Source organism: Gossypium hirsutum, chromosome A09, assembly GCF_007990345.1.
Source record: "Gossypium hirsutum isolate 1008001.06 chromosome A09, Gossypium_hirsutum_v2.1, whole genome shotgun sequence".
Classification (NCBI taxonomy): domain Eukaryota; kingdom Viridiplantae; phylum Streptophyta; class Magnoliopsida; order Malvales; family Malvaceae; genus Gossypium; species Gossypium hirsutum.
In genome coordinates this window covers 71,491,565-71,504,524 of record NC_053432.1, presented here as the reverse complement: position 1 = coordinate 71,504,524, position 12,960 = coordinate 71,491,565, and the positions used below count along the sequence as shown (strand labels likewise).

The following is a 12,960-nucleotide window of genomic DNA, read 5'->3' as shown; positions in this document are numbered from 1 at the left end:
ATTCGAAAAATTTTGAATCAAGTTAGGATGATAAAATAGGACTCTTCAACTCAATTAACTTGAAATTTTTTCACTCGATTCGATTGAATGCTGACCCCCAACAGATTTGCTTGAATTGGCTCAATTTGGTTTATTTTAATACCTAATATATAATATAATAACATAATATAATATATAACTATGATTAAAACAATTAATACATATATAAATATTTTTATATTGTATATTATAATAAAAGATATAATATTACATAATATTTTAATTATTAATACATATATATAAACTATGAATACATATATGATATGTGATAGCATTGTATTATGTAGTAGGAGGGTTAACTTTCAAATATACGAACAATATATGGACTTAGAGCATATTTCAACGAATATAATAATAAAAAAATAATGTTTAATAATTAATATATTATGTATTACTATAATAATATGTGATATAATATTACATAATATAATAATACAATTTTAAAACTATTAATACATATATAACTATTAATTGGTCCAAAATCAAAATCGAATTTACAAACTGATTTGCTTTAATTGGATCAAATTGGTCAATTAAGTTGATTTTAATCGCTAACTATAATAGATGATATACTATTACATGATATATGAATATAATTATAACTATGACTAAAACTAATAATACACACACATATATATATATATATATATGAAACTATTATTATATTATAGATTATAATTAAAGATATAGTATTACATAATATCATAATCTTTAAGCATTAATGTATATATAAAAACTATTAATTTGTTATATGTTAAGAGGTGATGTTATATAATATAGTAGGAGGTAGAGCTTTCCATGAGCCGAGCTGGGTTGAGACCCAATTCCAAAAAAAATTATGCCCAGGCTTGTTTTTAGGTTGGGCCAAATTGTTTAAAAAGTCCGTTTTACTATTCATAAAATAATAAAACATTAAAAATATATATATATTTAATTGATATTTTATATATTTTATGATATTTTGTATATTTTATAATTAAATTTAAATTTTAAATAAGTAACTTTTAATATTTAAATTGAATTTGAGTTGGGCCGACTCGAGGTACAAAAATCATTGTCTAAGCCCGATCCAAGTCGAGTTAGACAGGCTAGTGGCCCTTGGACAGGTGTATTAAGAGGGCTAGCTTTCAAATGTATAAAGAGTATAAGCACTTAAAACATATTTTAACCAATATAATAATAAACAATAATATTTAATATTTAATATATTATGTATTACTATTACAATATGTGATATAATAACATATTTTAAAACCAATTTGTTTGGATTAGTTCGATTTAGTCGGTTACGTCAATTTTAATAGCTAATTATAATAGATAATATACTATTACATAATATAATAATATAATATATAACTATGACTAAAAATATTAATACATATATAACTATTATTATATTAAGATTATAATAAAAGATATAGTATCATAGTTATGTGTAATTTAGTATATTATAGTACATGTCTATAACTAGTAATGCATACAATATTATTAAAAATTTTAATATCTTAATAAAATATTATTTTTATTACATTAGATTTTGAATTAGGTTTTAACTTTTATAGCTTATATTTGGATATTGAGTTTAATTTATTTTTATTTTGGACTTGAGATTTTGATTATATAATTTAGTCTATTTTGGGTTTGGGTAATAATAAGTTTATTATTCGGGTTTGGGCTTATGATAATATATTAGAGTTTTCAAGTAAATAAATTAGAATATAAATATTAGGTTTATAAATTTAATAAAAATTATAAAAATTATTCAATTTTTAATATAATATAATATAATATAATAAATAATAAAAGATACTTTCGTCAATTTATATGCATATCATATAATAATAGATTTTATACACAGTAAGTATTTTATTTGTTTTTATATAAAACAACTCTATTAAATATATATAATTTATGCTTTTTATAAAGCAAATTTAAATTACATTGTATAGAAGTAAAATAAATTATTACATTTAAAATTAAAATATTTATAACTTAAAAAATTGAAAATTATTTCAGTCCGCTAGTACTTGCCCCATTCAATTTGAGTTCGAATTCGAAACAATTCGAGTATGAAATGACTCGAGCCTAAAAAATTCTAAACCCAAATTGATTCAAACTTAATAAAATGTGAATTCAATCCGAGCGCCCACACAAATCTACTTGTTTGCCACCTTTAGAATAATGCAAGATTATCTAAGGAAAAAAAAATTACCCCACATTTTGAAATCTTAGCAAGTTGAGAATGTAAGATTATTATCTTAAAAGTAATCTTTGAAATCTATTTATTATTCCTGAATTTTACATTAATTATACTTAGGACGAGTTTAGATGAACTGTACATTTATTTGTAATTAGTATAAAAATAATGGTGACAATAAAATTAAATACTATAACAATACTGTAGCGTAAAATAAAAAATAAGTTAAAAACAGCACATTGTACCCCACCCTTCATCCAAACTCATTATTAGAATAAAAACTTCTCATCTATAAAAGAAAATAAAAATAGTTCAAAAATAAAAATATAATTTAAATTTCTATACATATAAAATTGAAATTTTCAACTTTTAATTTCAATAACTTAATACTTTTAAAATATAAAAAGATAAATCTATTAATTAACACGGTTAAACTTATTATTATTATTTTAAAATGTTATAATAATCAATTAAATTGAAAATTTTGATGATGTTAGTAATTAATTAAATCTAAAAAATAAAAAATAAAATTAAATGTATGAGACGATAATTGAAGATTATTTGAACCTACAATAAATATGAAATTGTACCAGCCTAGCTATTCCCGTATTTGAAAAATAATACTTATTTATTCGCAAAAAGAGACTATTATTATTAAACTGTGACCCTGACCGATAGGCGATACTATTAATATTATTTCCTTCCCTTCTTTCCTTTTTTTTTTTCATGGCTAAACCCCACAACTTTCCCGAGAAACAAACATGGGGTACCTGGGAGGAGCTTTTACTTGCCTGTGCCGTTCATCGTCACGGTAGCAACAGTTGGGACTCCGTTGCTATGGAACTACAGAAACGTACTTCTACTTTCCAACACCTCTTCTTTACTCCTCTCTCTTGTCAACAGAAGTTTCAAGACCTTAAACGCCGTTTCGCTGAAAACGGTGACGATGATGAAACTACTAATAACATCTCCACCAGCGCCGTTCCTTGGCTTGATGAGCTCCGAAAACTCCGCGTCGCTGAACTACGCCGCGAAGTCCAACAATATGATCTCTCCATCGTGTAAATTATTACTAAATCAATATTTTATAAAAATATTAAATTATTTATCATTTGGGGGCCAAAAATCGGTATTTTTGCTCGGTTATTTTACAGGTCCTTACAATTGAAGGTGCAGAAATTAAAAGAAGAGAGAGAACAGAGCTTGACAGAGAACGGAAAGGAAACTGAAAAATCGGATCTGGAGCGAGAAAAGGGAAGTGAAAAAAAGGAAGAAAACGAAACGGAGAATATTACCCGACGGCCCGTTAATAGCAGGGAAGAGTCCGAGCGGGAGAACCGTTCGGTAAACGAGTCGAACTCTACAGATCCGAAGGAGGAAGATCCGGGAACCGGACCTGACGAAGCGAAAGATGAACTGGAACCTGTCGAACCGGATGGAGGTGAAACGGGGAAAGAGGTGCAGAGCGTGAAGCCTGAGGGAGAAGCTTCGTGCAACGGGAGCTGTGATAGTGTGGCGAAGGGATCAGCTGAAAACTCCAAGCGAGTTGACCCGAGAGAAACCGGTGATTCACCGGAGTCAGTGGCCGAGTCTAAGGGAGAAGAACCTAATAGAGAGAGCAGCGATGTACAGAGCTCGGCTAGCTTGTCCGGGAAGGAAAAGAAAAATGCTGAACCGGGCGAACCGGATAATGGGGAATTGGACCAATCTCCCTCCATCAAGAAGGTGTCCGTTGAATCTCAGCCGTTGGTTGAGTTCCTTGAGATCTTCCAGTCTCATAAGCTCGGCTCCCTTTTCGAGCGCCGACTCGAAAGCCAGGTAAAACAAAATATTCTATATTTTTTTAAAAATATCAGTTTAATTTTAAAAAAATTATTTTAATTACTATTTCTAATGAGGAAAAAAAATAAAATGAAGATTTTGATTGGTTCTACGCGGGTTAGATATAGAGCATCATCTATAAATATTGTTGGTCCAATCAGGCGATGACGTGTCGGCAGAGTCAGGTTTGGTGATTGAAGATATATGGATCATAGCTGATCTGATTTTGGGATTTATTTTTTTATTAATTTGAAATAGCTGGATATCAATTTAATTGAAAAATATTATACAATCTTTTTAATTAAAAATAATATATTATTATGGGAATTTTTATCTTTTATAATTTTATATAGGACCTCTATAAGGCAACCATTTTAATAAAAAACTTCATTTGTTTTTATATAACTTTTTTTAAATAAGATGTGGCTTAGTTTAATATTAATTAGGTTAAAATATACCATAACTTCTTATGCTCTTCACAAATATGAATTTAGTCACTAGATTTTTATTTATAAAAATTTAATCTCTATTTTTTAAAATTTAAAAGTTAGGTATAATTGTTAAATTTATTGTTCTAACATTTAGAAATAAAAAATATTTGCGTTATAGTAATATAACTAAAAATAAATAACATTGTAATTAGTAGGCTGAAATTAAATTGTAATTTTTACATAATAAAAATTAAATTTTATCCTTTTAATAGTTTATATATTTATAATTTTAAAAAATTAAATTAAATTTTTATCATGTTAGGGAGACTAAAATTTAACTTTATTTTTACTAATTAAAATTTAAAAAATTTTAAAAGACCTAAAAAAAATATTTTATTTTAAGGGGTCGGGCCTTGCCGGCGCACTAGCTACCTACTTACTTGTTTCTAATTTTGAAATATGAAAAATATATCAACCAAATTCTTAAAAACAAAATTTAAATTTAAAATTTGAACTTAGAATTTAACCTATTGATCATGTGGGGGAATAATTGAATTTTTTTCGTGTGTTTAGGTTAGAGCTACCTGTAATGAGGATTTCTTTTTCTTTTTCTTTTTTTTCTTAAAAGAAGGTTATAGATGCATGCAAGCGTAGATTAACAGGGTGGTACTAGTTTTTTACTGGTTTGAATTGACGTAAAAATCCCTTTCATTCTTTGTCTTTCTCGTGTGAATAATATCATGTGCTGCAGAGATGTTGGTTTGGGCCCATGCGTAGGATTAGGGTTTTTTATAATTACCGAGAATTAGGGGTTTTTTTTGTCTGGAAAAGATTTTTGTTCTTTTTAGTCATGTGTCACTAGTCAAATGTGTTGGAAAATTAATAAAAAATTATAAAAAAAAATTAAGTTGTATTTTTAATTTAAATACAATTTATTTATTTATTTATTTTTAAACTACTTTTTAATCTAAAAGAATATCCATTTCTTTATTTAAAAAAATGGAGAATTGTGGTTTATTTTTAATATTAATATTTTTTTTACTATAGTGTAGAAAGATGTCGGTTTTGTTAAATTTGGTAAAAAAAAAAAACCTCCAGTATATATTATATTTATGATCTAGGCGTCATTGGCTGGTTCCATCCTTGCATATTTCTCAATAAATAAGAATGTTGAAGGTTGGCCCGGACATCGGTGTTGTTGTGATTAATATAATTGAACCTTGTTAAATCTCATTATATAAATTTTATTATTGTTAATTGTCACATAAAGTTACGTTGTCAATTTCGTAGAAAGAACCAAGAATTCTTAACTTTAGAGGCCATATTTATAAGCTTATATATATATTAATGTTGGCATTATTTAGAGTTAGGAGGAAGGAAAGCAGTGAACTGAGTGTCCATTTGGTAACGCGATGAAGAGTTGTTAGTTGGTCCATTCTCTTGCTGTGAACCTGGCATTATTTTTTTTAGGTGTAATGAGTTGTGTGAAGGCACAAAAAATCCATTGGGCACGTAAATTGTTCTAAAAAAATATGGTGGTTAACTTATCTTATCCCAGTAAGAAACTTGGAAAGCCTTTCTTCTTTTTTCCTCCAGTCTCCAGCTCGGGGGCGGCTCGGAGATTGCACTTCTGATTATTTTAAATTTATAAAATTATAAGTCTGTATATAGTAAATTTGCACTTTTAACCCTCCAAAAAATAAAATTTTGATTTAGTTCTTGAAAAATTATAAATATAAAGATATAAGCTAATAAAATAGTGAAATTATATTTTAACTCATAAAAATATAAAACTTTATTCCGATTCTCTTAGAAAAAATTTCTGACTTTGCCCTACTCCAACCTATGTATGTTTGATCAGTGATCTGTTGTGAGTAATAATTAATTTTATTTTCAGTCTTTTGCAAGCTGTAGTTTCCATTCTCCCATCTTCTCCCGTCTTTTCATTTTAAATACACTTAAGGAGCCTGGAACCTTATTTGTGTCGACCCCACGTGAACACTTGCATGTTTTATGTCTAAAGAAACAAAAGCATGTGTCTACCACTTAGGTTTAGTTTTTATTTAGTTGATTGGGGAAAGGTACGAGTTAGATATATGTCTTTTGTTTTGGTTTTGGTTTTGATTTTTAGGTGGCAATTAGAAATAAGAAATTTTCTTTTTGTAAATCCGGTACTTGTTGGATGTTTGAAGCATGTCCTTTTTTACGAAGTAGTTGCATGAACCAAAATCTTTAGTTGTTACTCGTAATGGTCTTCAAATAAAAACAAAAGCTTGTGTGTGCTGTGGAATTAAACTGCTGTCTTTAGCCTATGTGCTCCCGTTAGTCGCAATTTATATAAAATTAATTTTAATGCTAGGCAACTGAAGAACACAATTAGGTGCTAAGATGGTGGTTTATGATTAAATTTCAATATTGCAGAAAACACCGGATTACTCGAACTTGATCCGGCAACATCTTGACTTAGAGACTATTGGCATGAGGGTTGAAGAAGGCTGGTATTCAGGATGTAAAAGCAAGTTCTTTAGAGACTTGCTGTTGCTTTTAACCAATGCCATCATTTTCTTTGGCAAGGAATCCTCAGAATACGCTGCAGCTATTGAGTTTCGACAACTTGTCTCAAAGGAGATCGGTGCCCAGTTTCGCAATTCAAGCGTATTGCCCAAAGAACAGTCACCAAGTAGAGTGCCTGAATCCCAGATGCCTTTGAAACCAGAACCTCAACTGTCACTCTCCTTGTCAATGAAACCTAAACTATCAGTCCCATTGATTGCTTGTCGCAAACGCAGCTCGATTGCTGCCAAATCGTCAACATCATCTTCAGGGCAAGAGAAAAAAAGGCAGCTGCTAGCTTCATTGATGAATGAGAAACCAGCTCTAGGTTGGAAGCAGCATGATAAATCCACTGAGGAAAGTCCTGTAGCAAAGAAGAGAACAAGAGAAAGTCCGGCCTCGGGTTCAAGAAAAGCAAGCAAAAATGCAAAGGCTCGGAGTAACACAAACACAAACAAGAATTCAGGTACCAATGCCAATGCTGCCATTTCAAGCAAAGGTGGATCCTCAAATGATAACTCGGAATCCAAGGGTGGTGAGGAGGAGAAGAACAACAGCAAAACTGCGAGTTCAAAGAAACCAAGTGCAGCGAATTTCTTGAATAGAATGAGGAGCTCTTTATCCGGTAATGAGCCATTGACAGAGACACTGAAGGGTGTGATTAGTTCTGATAAGGGAAAAGGAGGAGGAGATGCAGGTGAGCATAAGAAAAACAGCACTAGCAGCAAAGGTGATCAACAGAAGGATCGAACTCCGACTCCACGGACACGTTCTGGCGGAAAAAGAACGAGTCCGGCAAAGAGGAGTACAGGAAGACCGCCTAAAAGAGTGCCTGCCACCCAATCAGCTCCTCCTGGTAAGCGGGGAAGGGAAGCTGTTGAGAACCATTCAGGTGGTGGACAGGCAAAGAAGCGTTCAAGAAAATGAAGGACAGTTTCAGTACTCCATTTTTAGTATTGTTGTAAGATTTTTTTTCAGCATCATAGGCAGTTAAATTATATTTTGTTCAATGAATTTATATATGTTTTGCGGCAGGGTGGAGAATGTCATCTGATTATAGAAAAAGTTATGCAAAACCACGACATAGAAAAGAATACAAAATACGAAGCTATTGTCAATTTTTTTTTAATTGGTTAAATAAGTTGTTTCTTTTTCGAGATTTAGGGAAATTTAGGAAAATAGGTTCTTTTTAGAGAGTGTGTGAAAACGTCTCCATTTGAACGAGCTTTTAATTGGTATGTTAGGGAAAGCATATCTAGCTAGAAGTGTTTTTTGAAACTTTCAAAGAAAACACGTCCAATTGGGCGTGCTTTTCTTGACATGTCAATAAAAAGCTTACTTGGTTGAACAAGTTTTTTTATTGACTGTGTGGAAAGCTTGTCTAGTTGAATGCGTTTTCTCTTTAAAATCATTCTATTTTTTTTTAATTTTGAAAAAAAAATGGCTTATTTGGTTAATTTAATAAAATCGGCACATATTATCTATATAACCAAAATACAATCCCATAAAAAGAAATAATAATACAGTTGTGATATTAATAATTTTTAAACATATTTGTTGAGGCCCAATTTTGGCCCAGGCTAAACTTACCCAACAAAATAAAAACCCAACCTATCCTAACCCGATTACATGGGCCAAACAAACACTTAACTTTAGCCCACAACAATTAAAAAAAAGGAGAGAAAACTAAAAAACCCTAGGTTAGCCGCCCTAGCCTCTGCCGGCCACCATACCGTCCCTCCACCTGCCTCCATCAACTTTGCCACCGTTGACCTCATCCACCTGCAACAGAAGTGATAGAAAAATAAAAAAAAAACAAGTTGCAAAAATGGCTATAAAAAGCCACAAAATCACTTGTATTGAGATTTTTTACTGAATAAAAATACAAAAAGATTCAAACATATGCAAAAAAAAGGGCAGTTTTTTGAAATAATAAAGAACAGAGGAGATTGATTCAACTATTGAAGGTTATCACCTTTTTTCATTTCTTTCCTTATATTTCTTATTCGAAATTATATACATATACCTATATTTTTCTTTATATTTTCTTAGAAAAAACTGTCTTATATATATGTATATCAATAATATATAAGAAAAAGGGAAGAAAATTACCGTTTTTGGAGCTCCGGCCACCGTGCACGGTGGCCGACGGTGACGGTCGGCGCCGGAGAAGTCGCCGAAATTCCTCCTGCAGAGGCTGGTTGAGAGAAAATTTTTTAGAGGCTTTAGTTTTTTTTTTAAGTGAAATGAAAGAATGAAGGTTTTTTGTAAAAATTTTAATTTTTATAAGGGATCAAAACGGCGTCGTTTTGGCCTAAGCTCATAAGCCTTAAAACGACGTCGTTTTGCCTTCGCCGACCCGAATTCGACTCGCCCCAGGCCTTGGATCCGTGTTTTCGTTTAAAGGGCCTATTTTCCCATTTGGTCCTTCGGCCTTTTAATTACTCCACAATTCACTTTTCTTTATTTTTAATTTGGCTCGATGATTTCATTTTTATTCCATTTTAATCCTGCATGAGGTGCAACGTTTTGAAAGGCAGAGATATTTTCCCTTTGGTCCTTCCACTTTGTTTGCGCGTTCAATGTTAGCCCTTTTTTATTTTTCACGATTTATCCCCTTTAACCTCATTTAATTTCGATTCGGTCCTTATTTGTTATTTTTATTATAATCTAGGCTCTAAATTTCATTTCAAATTTCGATTTAACCCTTTATTCATTTAATTTCAACCTTTATAGATTGTTATATTTTATTTTATTTGTTTATTCGTACATCCATTCATTTATTTCTTTCTTTATATGTTTATTTTGTATTTTAAATTTGTATTTTTATTCATTCTGTCATTCGCATGTTTCACTATTGTAATTATTATTATTACATATTTATCTATTTATCTAGTTGTTATCACTTCTTTATTTTTATACACATTTAGAATTAAATTGCTTACATTTTGTTTTTACATTCTTTACATATCTATTTGTTGATATTATTACTATTACTATTATCATTATTGTTACTGTTATGTTTTATTATTATTATTATTATTATTATTATTATTATATATTAGTGGATATTTTTTATTATATATGTATATGTATATATATTTATATATATTATTATTTTTAATTACTTTATTTTAATATTTTTATTATATTATATTTGCTTTTTGTATTTCAATATTATTATTATTATTATTATTATTAGTATATGTTTTATTATATATGTATATATTTTTAATATATATATATATTTATGTAATATTATTAATAATTGTTTTGTAACATTATTATTATTATTTCTAATATGTATATATTTTTAATATCACATTATTCATTTTTTTATATTATCCCATGTAAATACTTTCAATACTATATTATGCATATATTTTTGTCTATATTATATATATACTTTTAATACTCAATACTATTATTATGAATATATTTTTGGTATATGTATGTATATATATATATTTTCTTTTATTAATATATTATTATCATTATTTTTTTTCTTCCACTTTATATTATATTATTTTTATTTTTGTACATACTTATACTTATTTCATTACTACTTCGATCATTACTGTAACAAATGTAACGCCCATTACCCGAGACCGTTGCCGAAGTCGAGCACAAGGCACTACTAAACTTATTTGAGCACTTAACCAAATTCAGATAATTTATATCATACTTTTCAGACAAGCTGTCCAACTGCGTCATAGTTGCTAAATAATTCATATCTCGAGTTATAAAACTCGAAATCCAAATCCGTAAATTTTCCCCAAATTTATACTCATATATCTACTTATCAATTTTTTTCTAGAATTTTTGGTCAATCCAATTAGTACAGTTTATTAGTTAAAATCTCCCCTGTTTCAGGGTTTGACTACTCTGACCTCTGTGTATTACGAATCAGATATCTCTCTGTACAGAGCTTCAATGACTATGTCGTTTGTCTCTAATAAAACTAGACTCAATAAGGAATATTTACATATAAAGTATGACTTCTAATTATCTTTGTAAAATTTATGGTGAATTTCCAAAGTCAGAACAGGGGATCCAGAAATTGCTCTGGCCCTGTTTCACAAAAATTTAAACATCTCATAAAATATAGCTCATATACCTGTTTTGCTTCTTCCATATGAAAATAGACTCATCAAGATTCGATTCCATAACTTATTCATTATTTAATTCCATTTCTACTATTTTTAGTGATTTTTCAAAGTCAAACTACTGCTACTTACCAAAAACTGTTTTAGTACAGATATTGTTAACTAGTTTATAACATCTTTACTTCAATTCATTCAAACTCTATACATGCCATATAAATCTTTAAACATAAAACAAAAACTACCGGAATTGATCTGAATAGTGTGCCCTGTTGTGTTGATCCGATCTACCAACTTCTCTTTAATTCAATCTACAAAAGAAATTATCAAACACACACAAGTAAGCTTATTGAAGCTTAGTAAGCTCATAGGCATAAAAACACAAATCATATCAAATATTGTACACAATCATATATCTATTAGTTTAACTATTTCATCCTCCAAATCACAATTTCATTAATAACTCATTGGAATAATTTCCATATGGCTACTCACAATTTAACTCCCTTAGGCCCATTTCTCATTTACTTCATTGTCAAATTAGGGAACAATAAAGGAATTGAGTGCTTCATTATCACATTGCCATAGTAAACTATGGACTTTCACATTGTTACATCACACACTGAAGCCATAGCCTTGCCATGGTCTTACACGGTTCACATATCATACCGAAGCCATATCCCAGACATGGTCTTATACGGAATCACATTATCACATTATACCGATGCCATAGCCCAGCTATGGTCTTATACGGAGTCACATTATCACATTGCACCGATGCCATAGCCCAGCTATGGTCTTAAACGGGCGCACTTATCACATATTTTTCGTCAATTCATCAGGGTCACAGAATAGAAGCACTCAAATCCATTGTTCCTACTAATTTGTACTTTTAGTTACACATTATTTATTAGTTAATGCAAATTGATAGTATTCATCAACAATAAAATACTTTAACAATCATAAGATTTTCATAACAAAACATTGAACTTTGCCATATGAACTTACCTGGACTAATTTGTAGAAGATATTGAAATTTAGGGACTATTCCGCAACTTTTTCTTTTCCTCGTTCTTCTTTGGATTCTTGATCTATAATATAAAATATTTCTACTCATTAGCATTTATTTGATTTCTATTTCACTTCACAATTTATGCTGTTCAAATTTCGAAATTTCACTTTTACCCCTAAATTTACAGTTTTCACAATTTAGTCCCTGCTCAATTCACCCATCAATTGAACTAATTTTTCTCAATTAACACTTTATTTTATCATTACAAACTATTTCAAAATCTTTTCTATTCTTAATTTCAACAGCAACCTTCAATTCACAACTTTTTCACAATTAGGTCCTAAATATCATTTTCTATCAAAATCACTTAATAAAACCACCTTAATATGAAAATTAGAACTTAAATTTCATAATAATTCATCATAAAATTCCCTTATCCATCCAGGGTAACTTCCAATTTCACCCATAAAATCAAAAACTAATGAATTCTATAAGTGGACCTAATTGTAAAAGTCATAAAAACATAAAAATTATCAAGAAAAAGCAAGAATTAAACTCACATGATGTAAAATATGAAAAACCAGCTTTCTCCAGACCTTCTATGGCGTTTTGGCTGATAAAATATGAAGAGATCTCTAGATTCTTCAATTTTATTCTTATTTTATATGTTAAAGTTGTAAAATTTCCAATTTTGCCCTTATTTCCCTTATTTTTCTGCTGATTTTCTTGCCTTTGCCGTCCAGCCTATTCACTTTTAGGCTTAATTTCCCTTTAAATCTTCCTTCTTTTAACACTTGAGCTATT

The 12,960-nt window shown here is 29.6% G+C and overlaps 1 protein-coding gene and 1 long non-coding RNA gene across 2 annotated transcripts; one reads left to right on the top strand and one right to left on the bottom strand.

Moving 5' to 3' along the window:
- The first annotated feature begins 2,795 nt into the window (after positions 1-2,795).
- Positions 2,796-8,159, top strand: LOC107889506 (muscle M-line assembly protein unc-89). The gene is made up of 3 exons (XM_041076611.1): positions 2,796-3,297; positions 3,391-4,054; positions 6,910-8,159. Exons 1-3 carry the CDS (start codon positions 2,963-2,965, stop codon positions 7,966-7,968), a joined length of 2,058 nt encoding a protein of 685 aa, XP_040932545.1. The 5' UTR covers positions 2,796-2,962; the 3' UTR covers positions 7,969-8,159.
- A 387-nt stretch (positions 8,160-8,546) lies between these two features.
- LOC107889507 (uncharacterized) lies at positions 8,547-9,347 on the bottom strand. Its single transcript, XR_001681761.2, has 2 exons — positions 9,154-9,347; positions 8,547-8,823 (listed from the first exon to the last, which is right to left on the bottom strand). It is a non-coding gene; the product is annotated as an uncharacterized lncRNA (long non-coding RNA).
- Between the last annotated feature and the right edge of the window lie 3,613 nt (positions 9,348-12,960).